Source organism: Ptychodera flava, chromosome 22, assembly GCF_041260155.1.
Source record: "Ptychodera flava strain L36383 chromosome 22, AS_Pfla_20210202, whole genome shotgun sequence".
NCBI classification, from domain to species: Eukaryota; Metazoa; Hemichordata; class Enteropneusta; family Ptychoderidae; genus Ptychodera; species Ptychodera flava.
Window position 1 is genome coordinate 32,957,489 of NC_091949.1, and position 18,721 is coordinate 32,976,209.

At 38.1% G+C, this 18,721-nt stretch overlaps 1 protein-coding gene across 1 annotated transcript; it reads left to right on the top strand.

The window, feature by feature from the left end:
• The first annotated feature begins 9,046 nt into the window (after window positions 1-9,046).
• Window positions 9,047-17,158, top strand: LOC139123222 (uncharacterized). Its single transcript, XM_070689338.1, has 5 exons — window positions 9,047-9,580; window positions 10,978-11,149; window positions 12,248-12,415; window positions 14,835-15,134; window positions 15,663-17,158. The coding sequence occupies exons 1-5, from the start codon at window positions 9,449-9,451 to the stop codon at window positions 16,271-16,273; spliced, it is 1,383 nt and encodes a 460-aa protein (XP_070545439.1). The 5' UTR covers window positions 9,047-9,448; the 3' UTR covers window positions 16,274-17,158.
• Window positions 17,159-18,721: the final 1,563 nt, after the last annotated feature.

The following is an 18,721-nucleotide window of genomic DNA, read 5'->3' on the forward strand; positions in this document are numbered from 1 at the left end:
TTCGTATGATCCGACTCACATGTCTGACAGCCTAAGTACGATCATGCTACGGCTTCTGAAAGCGCTCAGTGTGTAAGCGTGTGGGAATTTTCTAAGCATTTGTTCTCGTTTAATTTGGCAAATTATCAGCAAATACCTCAATACTTCATGGTAAACCTTTCTTCTCAATTGTTTCCTGGAGTTTCAAAGTCATACGAACGAAAATGAGTGAAAAATTTTGATGCAAAATCGTGCATCGGCGAGAGTGGCCGCCATGTTTTCAACTCACTATTTTCAGCCCGCTGAGCCTATATTATATATTATAGCCCAAACATGGGACTATGTGCCCGAGGGCAGGTGACCATTTGCCCGACGTAAGGAGGGCAAATGGTCTCCTGCCTCGAGGGTACATAGTCCCATGTTTGGGCTATAATGTTTTTATTACATGCCTCTCTTACACATTTTTCACTCAAAATATTTAGATTTATTGGCAAATGATAATCCAATGCTTTATTTCCATCTTAGACAAAAATCCGTTAACAATGGAACGATTTTCATAATCGAATGGCGCAATGATATATGTAAACTACTGTTATGCGGTTTATCAATTTTTTCTGCAAAATTTTCCAAAACCGGATTTCCTGTGCAAAACATGAAATTTCGACATTTTTACATAAAAAAGTTGTCAAGTTGAAAATAGTTCCGGTTCACTTTCAGTCCAGTGATGACTATGCGGCCCGCGACGTCATCGACGAGTTACCATTGAATCCTATGGAGCGCGCGACGTTCGATATACGAGGCATGTAATAATATATACACAGCGTTCTTTCGCATTTGAGCGTAAGCTTAAAGAGACTGAAAGTATTCATATATAAATAGCCCATGATTCGAGCATTATTTTCATGTTTTTCGTTTGAATTTTGGCCAAATAGTCGCTTTTTAGCGGGTTTTGAATTTTTTTAAAGCATCTAAAAACATTAAAATGACTTTTAATTAACAAACAAAAGAAAAAGTAATTCATTCTCTACAAAATGAAAATATTTTCGACAAGCTGAATCATGCAGCTCAAGAGCGAACAATCCATGTTTTGGACGAGTGTGAGCAATTTTTGCGGGGATTCCCTCATAGCTGCGGCGCTGGAAAACGCAGCTAGTTTCTGTGGAACGGGATGAAATTTTCTTTCAGGCGAGGCGTTTTAAGTCACTCTTCAGAAAAATTACTTATTAATCAGTTATTGTCTCACCGTTTCATGACACATTTTTTTTTATTCAATCACTGATTGACCTGAAAAACAATGATATTTAGTACTCTTTTTCAACAGACTTTAGTAAGTAGTTGACGGCTGTCAAAATACTATCGTTTTCAAAGTACATTTTGAGTGAACTTTGTAAATAAACACACTGAACCATAGTGTAATGTTTTGCTCGGAATTTTGTTGCTATTGAGGTTTATTCATATTTTTAGCTCCCATTTGCCATACATATATGGCAATTGGGAGGTTATATGGTTGAAAAAAGTCTATGTGAGATGTCCGTCTGTATGTATGTATGTATGGATGTATGGATGTCTGTCTGTCCAATGCAAAAACTCAAAAACCGCTGCACGTATTAAGCTGATTTTTGGTGTAATGATGCCATATATGATGTAAATGTGCCGTTCTTAAAATGAACTTTCTAATCTCATAGATATGCAAATGAGGTAGAAAAATGGCCAAAATGGTCAAAAATCAGTAACTCAGGAACTACTCATCTGATCATTGTCATATTTGGATTTTAGGTACCTTAGGCCCAACTCATTCAAACCTATAGATTTGATGTCAATATTTGATGCTTTCTATTTGATGCTTTGAACTTTTTCTTTCTTTTTTTGCCATTTTAGTAAAAAATCTTTTTCTCTTATCAATGGTTGGATCGCTTTAAAATTTGGTGTGCAGGTGCCTTTTGATAACTCAAAATAGAATTCATCAAAATTATGGCAAAATTTGCATATTTTTATTTTTCGGGCATTTTTGCCATTTTTGGTTAAAAATCTTCTTTGAAACTGTGTATGCCATTACTTTCTAATTGGATGTGCAGGTTCCTAGGAGTGACCTGAAGATGACTCGGTGAACTCGGGCGAAATTTGCAAATTTTTTGTACTTTCTGCCATGCTTTCAAATTTGGTACACAGGTGAAATGTAGTAGGTCATTCATTCAAAGTCAAGTACTGCCTGTGTGAATGAGCAGATTATGATTGTGCTGTTCCAGGCTGAGGTGTTATTTATAGGAATGATGCAATGTTAGACGGTAATTGATATTTTAACTGAATTTGACCTACATTGTTTGTAACTCTTGTACTATATAAACCCTATCAATTCACCCAGAAAAAAATGATATGATTTTAAATAATTGAATTAATTAGAAAATCAACAAAGCCAAAATAATTTTAGTGTAGAATTATTAGAAAGTTTTTTCACAGTTCATAGTGAAAAGCTTACCATCTTGGATGATGAAAACATGTAAAAACAACTTTCTGAATCCCAACTTTGACATATTCTCTGCTGTCATGTGTTGTTCTCTGTATGTTATCTAAAAGAAATTGCTATAATAGTTTGTCATGATAGGTTGGTCAAATAAATAGAGATAGAGAAAGTTCCAATTTCCATTAATGGTCGACTTTAAAATTATCTTTTGAGGAAAAAAATTGAGTGGTCAATTAAAAGAGTGGTCAAAGTGATAGGGTTTTTATGGTAAAGCTGGGCTATAAGATTCCTCATGTTCTATTTATAGCAATTATGCAATCTGTGTAAACAGTGCAATGAAAGTGTTACAGGATTCCTTATAATGCTTTTGATGACCTTGAACTTCTTAAGTTGCAAACATTTGTCTCTTCGGTGTGCTTTCTCTGAGTACCTACAGGCTCAACTTATTCAACAGAACTTACTTGCAATGCTAATTTGAGACTTAAAATGTGTTTGGTTCATAGGATGAAAATACTGATAAAGATAACCAGCTGAAGATTCTTTATAAACTGGCAGATATGCTGTTTTTTAGCGACGAAGTTACGTAACTGAGGAAGCTTATGGAGTTGTGAGAGGCAAAGTAGACGTCATTTCCGTCAACAACTTCCGTAAAACTATTTTGTCACACCACGTGATCACCACTTCCGTAAAACTATTTTGTCACACCACGTGATCAGTGTTATCTAATGACTATAGCATACCATTCACGCTGCACACTCGCTATCAGTGAAAATAGTATCGTGTTGGATTGACATTATAATTGAACTTAGGGCGTACGTGTGAGTGTATTGGCTTACATGAAAATGCGATAGACAATGATGCATTTACGTTAGAACGTCCATGCTCGATCAAATTGTTTTTGTTCTGTCGGTGTAAATTACGAGATTGGTGGATGTGGATGGACATGTTGCGTGCGTTGGTCTTTGTCTGACATGCATGTCGTTTCGATCTCCTTTTTACTCAGCTGTGCATGGGAGAATGAATTACGTTCCTCATGGGTTTCAAATATGTAAAAAAATACGAAGTTTTGAGTGGATTTACGATTTCGTTTGCAAAATTACGAGCGAAAATTTCAGCTTCCCATTTCATCGGCGCGACCGTGCAAGAAACCTCAGTCTCCTACTACCTCCATGATCACATGTTGTACCACACGAACATGAAAGGCCTCTGAAACACTCAGTGTGTAAGCGTGTGGAAATTTTCGTAGTGTTTTTTCTCATTTAATTTGGCAAATTATCAGCAAAAACTCAATAATCCGAAGTTTTGAGTGGATTTACGATTTCGTTTGCAAAATTACGAGCGAAAATTTCAGCTTCCCATTTCATCGGCGCGACCGTGCAAGAAACCTCAGTCTCCTACTACCTCCATGATCACATGTTGTACCATAGGGGAAAGAAATCAGTCCCCTGGGGTGGGGAGGGAGTTTTTTTGTGCAACGGTTTACCTCATTTGATTTTATTAATATTGACTGTGATATTTCAAATAAAGTTCAAGTCCAAACCGTCTGACTGCTTTCTTTATTACTACAAGTAATTTTATTGATTTTGACTGTGGTATTTCAAATACAGATTTCGACTCCACACCGTCTGACTGCTTTATATATTACCGACAAGTCCTTATCTCCTCTCCAACTTGTGTATACGCCACTGTAATTGCTCCGAAAACATTGCCAACTTGCTAATCCGCTGTCGGTATCAGCGGATTAAGTGATTGAGTCAACACCACAGCCGTCCCACACGCATTATTTCACTACGTGTGGGACGGCTGTGGTGTTGACTTAAATAAGCTAATCTGCTGATACGCTCAGTCATTAACAAGTTGGCAATGTTTGCGCAGCAATTAGAGTGGTATGTGCACTGGTTGAAGAGGAGATAAGGAATTGGAAACACAGGAGTCGAAAGCTTTATTTGAAATATCACAGTCAAAATTAATAAAATCAAATATTAAAGGTAAACCGTTGCACAAAGAAAACCTCCTCCCCACCCAAGGGGACTTTATCTGCCCCTGTGCACAAGCCAGTATGAATGGAGCCATATCTTGGATCATATCCAGTATCAGACACAAACTGTACATGCTTAAAATTTTGAACAGGGTTGTAGATATGCCTGATTACAGAATGACTAAAATTGCTCTCTGTATGGAAAAGACAGACATTGATCATGTGACTCATAACAGATACTTATAGAGATACGCAAGTGAACAAGAAGTAACATGTTTGACTTGTAATCATGGATGAAATATTGTACTTCAGTTGTCGTCAGTACGAATTATTCAAATCTTGGTCAATTTTAATAGAGCAATTGCTCAACTTTTAAAGATAGGGACTGGTAGATTTGATCAACCTGTGTAAAAGAGAGGCTGTGCTTTTTGTGTTGGTTCACAATTCCTCAAGTTGAAGATGAGAAACACTTTCTGTGTGACTGCTATATATTAAGTCCACATTTAGAGATGACTTCTTGGAGAGTATTTATACCACGTTTTATCCAGAATCATTGATAACTTGAAATGTTTGATGACTAGAAGGTGTGTTACATGTGTATCATTGTATCTGTAATGTATTCATTCAGAGGTAGGAGACTTAAATGTGTGTTTTAATTAACACATTGTTAAAGTTTAATAAGAGAAGCAAAATGTGTTGTATTTTGTAAGACCAATGAGCTGGATCATATGGGATTTTACCAATCATGAGAATTTAATTTGTGTGGTACTGTTTTAAACAAGGAGTAAGTGTCAAGATTATGTTTATTTTGCGAAATACTATTCTGTTAGAGTAGACATTAAATTTGATGGGCGATGTTGCACTTGGTCAAAGGTGTTTGAGATACTGGGTATCGTATCTGCATACTAGTATTTGATGTGCTGCACCTTATATTCGCAAGTTAAGGCGAAACAACTCTCTTCTACATACATTAAGAGTGGCATCTGCTGCTTGTCAACATTGTACCTATCAGCAACAAGTTTCTTGTGAGATATCATTGAACTGGATATGGACTTTTTACAGCCATGACACCGGTAATATACCCTCAAGGCTAAGGCAGACTTTTGCTTTGCTATCTGCCAATACATGCTGTCACTGTAGTCATTTTGATGCTTTATGCTTTCCATTTGATTACTAGTGATATGCTGGTTGTACAGGTGTTGTGCCATAGTCGCCAGTGTGCTAGTATGGCCATAACACATGTTGGCTGAACCAGTACTTGGTCCATGGAATAGGCTCAACTGCAGTTGATCACTATATAGAGCTGTTCCAAATCAAAAGTTGACAGTCCTTGGTCAGCATTCAGTCTGCATGTCCTTGGTCAAGTCAGTGTTCATGTTTTGTACAGACAAAGGACTGTCCGTGGTCTCCTCCACAAACATTTGTGAACCAGGACATGAGGGCTGAGAACTATCAAATAATTGAAGAGACTCTCATATACATATAGTTGTGAGTTGCCTAATATCAAAAAGTATGCCAAAGTGAGCTGTGTAAATTTTACTTATAATATTAAGTGTATTCTTTAAGTTCACTTTGTTCAATTTAAAGGGAGGGGGTCTTCGGAATTGCTGCTGTGCAACTTTTGCATTTATAAACAATATATTTCATGCATGATATCTTTATGCATCATGTCAACATAGCTGCAACATTTAAAGGTTCAATGAACATGATGACAATTATATTTTAACTTTATCAATTACCAACATACCTTGGATAAAGTGTTTGCATCGCTGCTATGGGTCTACTATTACAACTACTAGTTTTAGTAGTGACACTTATTGTGCAAGCTTGAGTAAGAGACTTTGATCGTCAATGAAATGTTCTGTTACAAATAAACGAACAATGTTATGGATGAGATTTTCTTAAACCGAAATAAACAAACAACTTGATCTCTTGGTATTTCTAGTCCTTGCCTTCTTTATTTTATAAATTAGCAAACTGTTTATAATAAACACAACCGAGGTACAATGTGCCTCTAGGACAGATATTCAGACGCTCAATTTTCACAATACTATTGTAGGGCTCATGAAGTAAATTAAGTTAAGGCCTACACCAACTTCTTTTTAAGAATATAGAGACTGTTACTTTCTCCATAGAGTTGACACATTGATTGCAGCTGTTTTGAATTTAAATTGTCAGTCGGTATTTGGTGATTTGTTTCTCAAGTATTAAATTTTGCAGTTACCTCTTCTTGAACTTAAAAGGGATTGATTTAAAGTTTCCTTATTGGAAGTTTTAGCAAAAGTTTTTTAGTCTTTCGAATTTCACAGGTGAATCACACCAGTTCTTGAAAAGCGAAAACTGTTGAACAGATGTAGTATATTCATAAACTTCCTGCTGGCAAACTCAAAGAAAAAGCTAACAAATGACGTTTGTTACCTTGCAAATTTTGATTTTCCTTAACACTGCGATCTTGCTAGAACTTAGAAAGGAGAATGAGCCTCCCCATGATGGACACTAGATGGCGCTATACTTGAAAATTCAGGCAACTCCGTTCTGACGCTGTACATTGCGCGTTGAGGGCGACTTTTATGATTGCAATGGGAGCAACGCGTCGTACGTAGTTTTTGCAATCGTCAAAGTGTGATATTACTCCAAAGTTGATAAATTTATTGTTTCAGTGCCTAAGTACTTGAATCGATGTACAACTCCTGTGATTCGGCCATGCCAAACTTTCTGTTCACAGTCTACAGAGGTCGTCAAAATTCCTGGACTCCAGATATTGCTCATATGTGGATAGAGGTGTCATTTGAACTGTGGATATTCCAAAATCATACCATAGCGACGCGAAGTAAACGTTAGTGACATTGCGGTCGGACAAGTTAGTAACAAAAACGATTAGACATTAGACCCCCGGATGGGGGAGGGGGCACACAGTTCCGAACTCGGTACAGATGAATCCAGTGAATCCCGGACAGTTGAATTTACAAAGCTGAGAATTTACCATATTCCGGTAGGCAGAGGATGTCAAAAGTCTACATTTTTGGTCTTAGTACATTTTTCTGCAGTATATAGTTCAACAGTGCTTATATCGGGATCAAAATTTGTGTTGGAAATTGGAAAAGGGAGGGGAGTTTCTAAAGTTTTCATTTTATCGGTAATTCAATCAAAAGTCCCCACGAATTGAAAAAAGTTGGGTCAAAACCGCCGTACATTTGGTTTAGTGTATTCTTCTTGTTGCAAGTCCTACCCCCCCCCCCCCCCGGAATTAGACCCTGACAATCTCAAACTTTCAATTCAAACACCCGACAGAAATTTCTGAATAATAACGTTCTTTAGCGAAGACTTGTATTTTGTACAACTAAGCCTCAATGGTTACTTCTGACTTTACACAACCACGAAGCATTGTTGTTATTCAGTTACTTATCAAATAATATTAAAATCATATATTTTAATTGTAATTTTATTATCTCCCGTAGAGTTAACACAGGGATATCGATGGCGGCCATTTTGAATTTCAAACATCGGTAAATCTTTGGTAATTTGTTTCTCTAGTACCACAATTTGCAGAGCAGGGTGACCCCGAGTTTTATTCTTGATTTTGAAAGAGCATTGTTCAAGAATGTTTGCTTGAGGTAATTTTGAGCAACACGTAAAGTCTTTCAATATTTAGGCACAAACAACTTTAAAAACATCTTGAAATATTAACGATTAATTTTTAAAATTTTGTATGAAAAACAATTGCATTGAGGACAAGTTCTGTTTTCTGTCTATCTGTCTACTCTACAGATACCTTTGCAATGATATGTTATATTCGATAGGTTTATTTCACTGCTGAGAACAAGTAATGTAACTTACTTAAACAACCTTGCCTCATTCATTTACTTTGCAATGAAAAGAGGAATGGATTCTCTCTCCGTTAGTTAAAGTCTCTGTAACACTTTTTCTTTGGGGCTGTGGCCTACGGTTATGCAATAAATGATTGATCGATCGATAGTCTTACGAACATTATGCATTATGCGCAATTTACAATGTTGTTCTTGACAGGTAAATTCTAGTCCGGACTGAAATTAAGTTATTACATTCATACAGTCTGTACATTTCGACGTAGAATAGGAAATGGTCTTTTAGAAAACAAAACTTCTCTAAAAAAAACACGGAGATTTATCAAAACTTACAGCTAACGGAGTTTTAAATTAACGCAGGCTATTCGTAGCATGACCAATATATTTGATAATCACCGGTCCGTAGTGGCGAGCGCCCTCATAAACGAAGATTCACAATAGATTACTTTCTGCTATTGTACGCGTGGAGGAATTCTTATTGTCACCTTTTTACAGTCGGTCTGAAAGACACCACAGACATGCCCGAACAAGAATTTCGTAGTTTTTTTTTTAGGAGAAATACACCTGTTTGTATCGATTTCTTTGGAAGTACAACTCTTTCGTTTTCGGACAGGACCAAAGTCTGTCGACCTAAATTGGCATGAAGTGAGGTCAGGCCTCCGCCTTGAGCGCAGGTGTCGCTTTGTTTGTAAAAACAGGCGACCTTTGGTTCCTTGTTTACAATGGTGAATTAGGGCCTTCTCATGAAATAAAACATAATAGGCCTACGCAGATATTTTCAAGCCTGAAAGGTAGGTGATTTGGAACACAGCAACGCAATAATGTATTGCCGAAGTTTGTTAGGGAGCTCTATTGAACAGCTTGCAGAGCTTGCATTGACGCAAGTCCCTAAAGGCTCGAAAGCTGCACATTACTCGGATTGGTGTACATGTAGTTGAAAGAACTCTGTGCTTGGGCGACATTTGAAGAGATTTTCATCGCTGCGAATGCTTTGATTGAATTCTTCATTATCGCGTGCACGTACGAGTGTTCTTCGCGCGCGTGACAGTCGTCTGCCGCTGTCGTCACCGTACCGGTTGTCACGACGCGCAGTAACATCACATAATACAACAGGCCGGAGATGCGAAACTAACCGGCACCACAGTTTTGCCGGTTGCGTTGGTGTCTCACGTCGCCGGCGTCGTCGGCTGAGAGGACTGATCAAGAATGAACCGAGGTGAATGTTATGTCCTGGAGAAACTCGAAGATGTCTTCATCGCTCATTTAGATGTGGCGCCAGTCTTGTCGGACTTGCAAAGGGAAGGTGTTCTGAGTAACACTGAAACAGAGGCAGTTAAGGTGAGTTGTTGTTGGTCGATGACCGTAATGTAAACGTCCTCGTATATTTCGTGTTTATCCGGACTGATAAACAAACTTCACAAAAAACCGAGTATAGACTGCTTTACCAGTGTTGTTATGCTACCGGTCATATCATTGTGTGTTTCTTGTACTGTCAACACAAACGTTCGCTCCGAAAATTTACGGCGTGAAGCAGCACGACCAGTTGAAGGACTTCAGAGTCATAACAACACTAATCCCCCCTAGGAGACACACATATCACAATTGAACTGTTGTTGTTATATGCACTCCTTGTATTTTTGTCTAGTCAGGGTTTTTTTTCCGTGAAATTTACAACTTATACGCTAACAAACCTAAGCAAGAGTTGTCCACGAAACGGACTGCTGGTAGTTTTACCATGCCACTGTACCAATCGGAGCTGGCACAGGATAGTCGGCAAGGGGAAGTTTCATGTTGGGCTGAGATATCTTACATGTAGGGTGACAATCGATTTATAAACCAGGCCTAGTAATGAAAAAGATGAATTCGCAAGGCAACGAAATATTCATCAGTAGATCTGAATAGGGGGTTATGGAAATTCCCTGTTCATATATGATATAGGCTAGCCTAGATGAAAGCGCTTAAAGGTAGTATGCGCCTTGCTCAAACTTTCCTTAAGGAATCTTTCAACCATTCTCTTTCAAAATCAAGAATAAAAATAGGGGGTCACCGTGCAAATTTTGGTACTCGAGAAACAAATTACCAATTATTTACCGATATTTGAAATTCAAAATGGCCACCATCCCTGTGTCAACTCTATGGAGAAAAATAAAAAAAATTGAATTTATAAAAACTAAGCCGGTAAAAATTTTTTTTACATCAAGACCTTTAAAATGAACCCCAACATGTGGTATATCAGAAGAGAATTGTAAAAGTTTGAGAGTCCAAATGTCTGTCCCCGAGGTGCATTCTACCTTAAGATATATGTGAATGCGCCTCGGAGACACATAAGTCTTATTCATATTTAGTACACCACTTTTGATGCTGCTTATCCGGACACTGTGAACCTTGTTGAGTGAATGAAGTGTTCTCCATCTTACTGTTTTTCAACAGAAAATTTGTTTTTTTTTCACCAAGGAGTTACATAGGGTTGGGGCCATTTGGATTTTAAATATCGGCAAATTCGAAGTTATTTTTTCTCTCGTTTCAAACTTTGCATGGTGATCTCAATATTGCGTTCTTGATTTTGAAAGAGAATGGTCTAAACTGTCCTTGAAAATACTTGAGCAAAAGTTAAAAACATTCTTTTTCGAGGGGCACACTAAAGCTTTACTAAAATTATGAATGCGAAACAGTGCACTTAATATTCAGTATAACTCAACCTGTGTGTCTTTTTGTCTCATCTCTCTTTACTTCAGGAATATTCAGGATACGTGAAGCAGACAAAGACTTTGCTGTCAAAACTGAAAGAAAAGAGAGGGTCATTTCAGATCCTGCAGAACGTGCTGAGAGAGCAGAATCGCTACCTTTACAATCGTACACTGAAAGAAAAGCAACGATATGACGAACAAATAAAGAGCTTTGATGAAGGTATCAGTTAATTCAATTTTGAATTACAGACAGTAGGAGCGAATGTTTGAATGAAAACGTCAGTTGACTGGTAAAGTCGATGTGTTTTTCATACTCCTTACTATATTCACGCTTCAAATATTATTTTTTTAGTTTTACTATATTTCTTTTTCTGAACAAATATCAAAATGGCTCATGTTAGCTGTCCTCAATCTCAAGTTGTGTTACTCTGACAAGTTTTCTGTAGTATCACATAAATTTTAACAAGTATAATGATGTGTGATATCACTTGAAAGTAGGGAGGTGTCTCGAAGTATCACGATATGTGTTCGTAAAAGGAAAGAACGACATGACTTAAAAAGAACAACAAAAAGGCCACAAGAGAATTTTTACGAAAAAGTTTTCCGTGCGACCTTCATTTTTGCTTTAGAAACTGGCATATCCCTTAGTGGACCAGTTTTTAACGTATAACCTCGTACTCTGTGTTTATTTTAAAAATCGCCAGCAAAGCCGTTCTCCAATTTATATCGATATTTTCTGACGGAACCGGAATTTAATTGTTCGTGTTCTGAATAGATTATCTGCATACTGCACTGTCAAGAGAATCAATTAACATTACTTGAAACGTTCCGTCAACCAAGCAAGCGACATTTTCCAACTCGCTTTTGCGTCGCCGCTAATTGGAAAATGATGAATATAAAACAGGATATTGCATTCCTTGAAAGTATAAAAGACATAATGTATCAAAAACCTATGGACATGACACGTTTTTGTGACGCATTTGCGTATTTTACTGATAAAAGCAACTCGTTAGTTCCACTTGCACTTACTTGCCATATTAGTTCCACAAAGCACCGTGTAATTCTGTTGTCCCTAGCAACGGTTGGTACTGAAATTTTAAAACTCAATTTACATCGACTTTTTCGAGAGATGCACATATAAATACTATGCATAAAATACACCCAATATATTTTTCTGTTGACATCTTCACGGACTCTTTATTTCCCTTTGAATGAAAAATATTATCATCAACTTCTTTGTTTTCAAGCACGTTCCCTTTTTTGAACAAAACTTCAGGAAAAAGTTAACTACATTAATTAAACCTATTATTCTTCCCAGAATACGGCAGATCAGGTAGCAGACTTGGGCGACTGGAAAGTAAAGTGGATCACATCTTGGGAACGTTGAGCGACAGCCGAGATTTTTCTTTTCGTCAAGTTCCAGACCCTGATTCCCTCGGCGTCAAACTGCTGGCCGTCAGTGCAGACCACAGCACAGAGCTTCTCGGTGAGTGAAAAAAAACGGACTGACGAATGAGTCTTTTGATAAGTGATCGACATTTCCCGCCAAAACTACAAAAAGTGCTCCATACCTTTCAGACAAAATCATCGTTCCGTATGAAATGAATGCATTAGTGTTTTCCCAATGCAATTTCGGTCATTTAGATTAAAGTAGCATTCTATAGCAAAGTATTCAGTATCGATTTTAAGTGAAAATAACACAAGACTCACAACAGCCAATTGTCTACAATTCCGTTTATTTTTATTTAATGACTTCAGCAGATAACACAAAATGTCAGCGTGCCATTGAACCGTTATCGTAAAACAACTTCCAAGTGTACATGTCGAACATTGAATTTTCCCATTTTGCTGAAAACTGACTGATTGAACTAAATTGTGAGGCTTCTCTTGGTTTGAAACATAGCCATTCAATGTTCAGTGGTGCGTCACCTTGAAGCAAATCAAAGTAATTTCTGTATCATCACCGAATGCGAAGCGCATATGCGAAGCGCATAGCTTTGGTGAATGTTGTTTCAGTGTGCTAAATATCGTCTGATTCAAGTCAGACTAACGCCGTGTACATTTTCAAAGCCATAATGATTGCTATACAGAATATACACCAAGCAAATCTATGTGCTGATGCGGTACGCGCAGAAACGACGCGAGGTATTCCAGAACGCGACAGGGTAAAATCGGCGTTTATTACACCTCACCTATAGTACTGATCTTGTGATTGGCTAAAAGTCCGCCACGTGACATTCCAAAAAAAGTGATATGACATGGTTCGATTTGCTATTGCCCTCGACTCTTTCCCACTACGCGCTATCCGTTCGAACACAATCATATGTTCGAAGCGCGCACATGTGTAAAGGCGCGGCGTCAGGAACTCTTGCACGAGGTATATAAAATGCGTAATTCGAATATTTGCTCGTCATTTCAACCTGTCTTTCGATGCGCACAGTACAAATACTGAATTTTGTGATGATTTCTAATGTTCGGTGTAATAAAATTAATAACACATAAAGATCGGGCAATATCACGATTTGAGACCCGCCCTCGAGCTGGTGATCTTGGACCGAAATATAGATGATACCCTCGTCTGCGGCTAGGACATCATCAACATTTGGGCATGCGCCTCGGGGACAAATATTCCGACTCTAAAACTTTACATTTCTTTTCTGATCTACCACTTGAGATATCCTACCACTTGAGCGTTAACCTTAACTTTGATCGACAACGATTACGTAGCCATGAACTTGGTAGCCTTTTTATTTTATCCAAAAAGAATAATGTCTCCATTGTATTATATAAGATTAAGTGACTTTAATCCTCTCAAATTCTAATGGAAATTCCATGCTTCACTCTGTACATTTTATACAGAATGTCATAGCAAATAATATCCGATATTAGACTTTTGACATTGTCAATGCCAGAGTTCTCCTATTTCTGATTTTTTATGTCAGTGTCACTGTCAAGGTCATGTTCCCCAAAGTAAGCATATTTGCATTTCTTTCACAAATTTGCATCAAAACAAAGTGTAGTCGATAGGTTTAGGTTTGGTCATCAATATGATAGTTTCCGCTACTCAAATTAAACTTTTGGGTGTATTACGATAATAATCTATGCACCGAAATCATACTTACGTTAAATGAAGTCTAGTTTTAATCATTGGGTCGGTTTTAAAGTTCTTATCGAGATTTATCTGACTGGAGAAGTGCCTTCTTAATTCCTTTTGAGATTTAGGTTTTCAATCCAGTCTTATCCGATGTGACTTTTAAACTCATTCCATTAAACCGTGAACTTGTCTTTCTACTGTCTTCTAATCGCTTTGAACCTTGAAACCTGTAAAATGATCGATGAACACTGGTTGTGATTTTAGCACTTTCCGCGCTTATAAAAACAATTTAGAGGAATTTACTTTTGACGTCATTCTTTGTCAAAGTCAAAGTTCTGGCTATAAGTATCATCATCTTACTCTCGACTTTGCGTCACATCAATTGTGATTCAATTGGCAAAATTAAAAATTCGGGGCCCATGAGAAGCTTTGGTACAATCCATGGAGTGTCTTTTTTATTTACTCACATTAAGGTCCTCAGACCAATCGATTTCTACTGTAAGGTGTTATTCAGATGTGTCATTGAATTATGAACGACTTCCATTGTTCAACATTTAGCTACATGCCTCTGTTACTTGATTGCTTCTGGTACGTGTTGATATTTGGACGTGATATCCGTTAAAATTGTCACAGCGTTGTAACAATGCGATTAAATTCCAGATATTACACACCTGCACTATGGCGCCCTCTGATGGTGAAGCCCTACTTTAATATACGAAAGTTGTTCTAAGCTACTTTTGTCGTAAGTCATCGCTGTTTCAAAAACACTGTCTCTAATGGCCGGATCCCGATGTCTTTTCCTCGATCGCAGATGACAAAGACGGAGCTCACAGAAACGATGACGTCATACCTATGGAATCGTTGAAGTCTTTGGCCACCATACTTTCACCATATCACAACACCGTCATAGGCCACCTGGCTCCGCAGTGGTATGCAAATCAGTCGTACAGAATACGCATGATGACATACGACGAATCCATGGTTATTGCGCTGGCTGACTGGAGAGACAATGAAACTCGGGCAACTTGGAGGAAAATAAAAGATATTGTGAGAAGCACAATCGTCTATGCTAGTCCAGTTGTGAACAGGATTGACGCCCTCAGAGTGTTAGGTGAGAAAAAGATTTTATTTGATATCAGTAAAATTCTCACGTTAGCGGTTGCGAACGCAAAATTTTGGTAAGAATTTCTTCGTCTCTTTTGAATTATACATAAACGTGTATTTAATGGCCAAGCTCTGTTGATAGTAAAGTTGCGACAAATACCACTAAAGCCTGACTACTCTTCTTCAAGAACGGGTGTCATACAAAGACGATTTTAAGCTTCAATGGTGTGCATTAAATAGATAGAATGTCAGCATACTAGGTGTATACTGTGTCATCCCAGTCCAAACATCGACGGTCCTAGCTTCATTGTCCAGAGTGACACAAATTAATAATTGATATCTGAAAAAATACAAAATATTAAGCTAGCCTACATTTCGGTTGGCAACTTTCCTCACCTCTATAGCTGTATACCTGTCCCATTACTTTCTATACCTTCTGAAAATTCTACATTGGTTCATATTACAGGTAAAATCCACGAATCACGATGCGCGTTTTACCAAAATTTGATTCACTTAATTTTATGTACTCTTTCAGACCCCGAAACCGATAAAAGATTACGTGTGCTGTCTTTAAACGTGAGTATCGACGAATGGAAAATCCTTGGGAAGTATCTCGGACTCTCATCCGTTCAGCTACTACACATTCAGGCCGACAATTTGAAATTTGGTAATTTGAACTTGAACTACAACATGATAATGACTTGGATATCGCTACTCGGTGATAAATTCGACGACATGTTCGATTTGCTGGCCAAGGCGCTCGATTCTGCCGACAGGCTGGACCTCGCCGCTACGGTTCAAGATTGGCGGGGACCGAAACCCTTGAGCACGGTTCCGGAAGGAGACGAAAACCTCAGAGCTAGCAAATTATCGCGTGACACTGACGATGTACCACTGGAACGTGAACCATCGAATATCGAGGACGACCACGACATTGACCACGAAAACAAGCAGTCGATGGAGAGGCCAGATGACGGTGATGGAGATTCAAAGACTTCGCAGGAAGGCCTGGACGGCGAACGAGATTTTGGAGATGACGCCCTCATACCCGGAGAAGGGAGTGAAGTTGGTCAAACTAGTGATGTCGAGCCGTTTCGAGATAGCTTCGAGGACGATAGGGACCACAGCAAACTTGGGGACGGTTAAGGAAAGCACTTGCTGGTTTTATAACAAACCATCGTCCTTTTAAACAAACTAGAGAAACACCGTACCGTGTGAAATAATGTCTTTTGGACTATTTGATTGACATCCAGCAGACGCAACAGTCAAAGTCAACACGGACCATTTTCAAAATTGCATGAAAAATTCACAAAGAGAAACACAACGTGGAAGTAAACATTTTGAGGAGTTGCAACTTAAAGGTATTCCTCAAAAGCAGCTTTCCGAGCTCCCGAAAATGTGGCATGGTCCCTTCCTTTGTCATACATTGCATATACTGAACTCTTTGCAAAGTTGACCCAGGGCCCAGTTACCTTGCTGCATGTGCAACACTGCACACTGCACTCAGTTGTAGAGTGCGCCCCCATGCAATCACCTAGGCACAACACCGGCCGACACTTCACGTAGTGATACTGTAGTATTGAGAAATCTATCACTTGTCGAGAGAAGCGGCTTTGCTTTATACGCTGCGAAAAACGTCAACGATGATTAAGTTGATCAAGTCAATCATTGTCTCGAAGCACATACGATACTTAGTTATCAGCTTTAAGCTTAATGGCGATGTTTAATGCCCTTGGCATCGAATAATCTTTACTTCACTTTAGTATGTTCGAATTTTTTAAGAAGGTGAATGATAAATGTATTTTATGGAATGTATACTGACATCCGGGAGCTACAAAAAGGGAGAAAATAGTTTTTCGGGTCTTCATCGCTGTAACCATTTAAAATATCAGAATTCAAAATGTAAATATTTTAGAGGGAAACTAAATTATTCTTTCAAATTCATTCCAGTTCAAGAAAGTTTTGTTGGGATCTTATCAAATAGAGATACATGTGTTTTTAATAAAAGTGCATGGGATCAAAATCGAGAAATTTTATACATTTTGCAGATTACTGTCTGGCAAAATTTAGAATGTCCAAGAGAAAAACTGAAAGCGTATTGTTCATAAATGCATTGTTCTTAGACTCGTACATCTGAAAAATTCCCATGTTCAAGCACATTTTACACAAATTCAAACTTCACACCTCGTAAAGCCTTCTCAACAAAATAGTATCGAATCTTATTAGCTCGTGTCTTTGATGTCTGACGAGTAGTGTAATTTAGTGCACACCACGGCGTCAGGTACCTTGACAAAGATACAGTACCATTTAATTAGGAGCATAGACGGTTCCGTGTATAAGGTGAGGATTAATAATGGTTTATTTCCTTTTCGAAAATGTGTGAAAAAGCACACTCACAAAGACAGTTACATGGAGAAAGTGTTGATATGTGTAGGAAAAACGAGAGTGAAAAATAGTTGTCTTGCAACTAATCGGGTCACTCCCGAATACCTGGTAATTTGACACATTCACTGTATGGGCTGAAATTTATCAATGAATTACATGGAAAATGCGGATCAAAATTTGCAGCAGTAACTATGGAGGCGTGAAAGCTCTCAGGAAGACAAAAAAGATACACAGCATAAACTTGATAAAAGAACCGTTTCCAAGTTTCAAATTCACACAAAGGGAACTTATGGAAATAAAAACCAAGGATTAATGTACATCAATGACCAGTGAGACTATTCTGAAGATAATTTTTGTATTCCACTTTAAAGCGATATCTATTGTGTATTTCTCTTATTTCAATGGGTATAGCATTCCAGACTTTCGTTGCAGCATATTTTACAGTAAATTCACCTGCCTTATGTCTAATTTTTGGTATGGCTAGATCGTTACGAACACTTTGTCTTGTACTATATCTATGTTGAATCGGGACAAAAAAAGTCTTTAAAAGTATCTGGTAGTCTGTGGTTTAAAACATCATGTACAAAAATTGCAAGCTGTAGTTTATGTTGCTTGAAAACATCTAAAATACCAAGTTTCTTAAAAAGTGGGGACGAGTTTGCGTTATAATCGCTGAAGGTCATTATACGGACCATCTTTTCTGAACCAGGAAAATATCATTCAAATAAGTAGGAAAAGTATTTCCCCACACTTCAAGGCCATACATTATGTGGGGTAAAACAAAGGAATTGTATAACAATACAAGTGTAAATAGCGGTCCTACATGACGTAATTTCAGGAACACACCTGTTAACTTACTGATTTTATGAGGTTATCCCACGATATCAGCGCTTGGTTGGGACGTATTGCCACGAGTGAGGGTGCGAGCCGCATCACACGAGTCGAAGACGAGTGTGATGCGGCGCGCACCCTCACGAGTGGCAATACGTCCCAACCAAGCGCTGATATCGTGGGATAACCGATTTATCATATGCCCATGACCGTATATTTATGTAAAAGGTAATTAAAAATAAAGAAATTTTATTAGTTTTTGTCAGTCTTTCGAAGGGACTATGTTTTTATATTCTGCCGCTGGTCTGAGCGCATTGATACATGTTTGTTTACAACAGCTGATCAAGTCGTCGATCGCATCGTGTCGAGTGTATACGG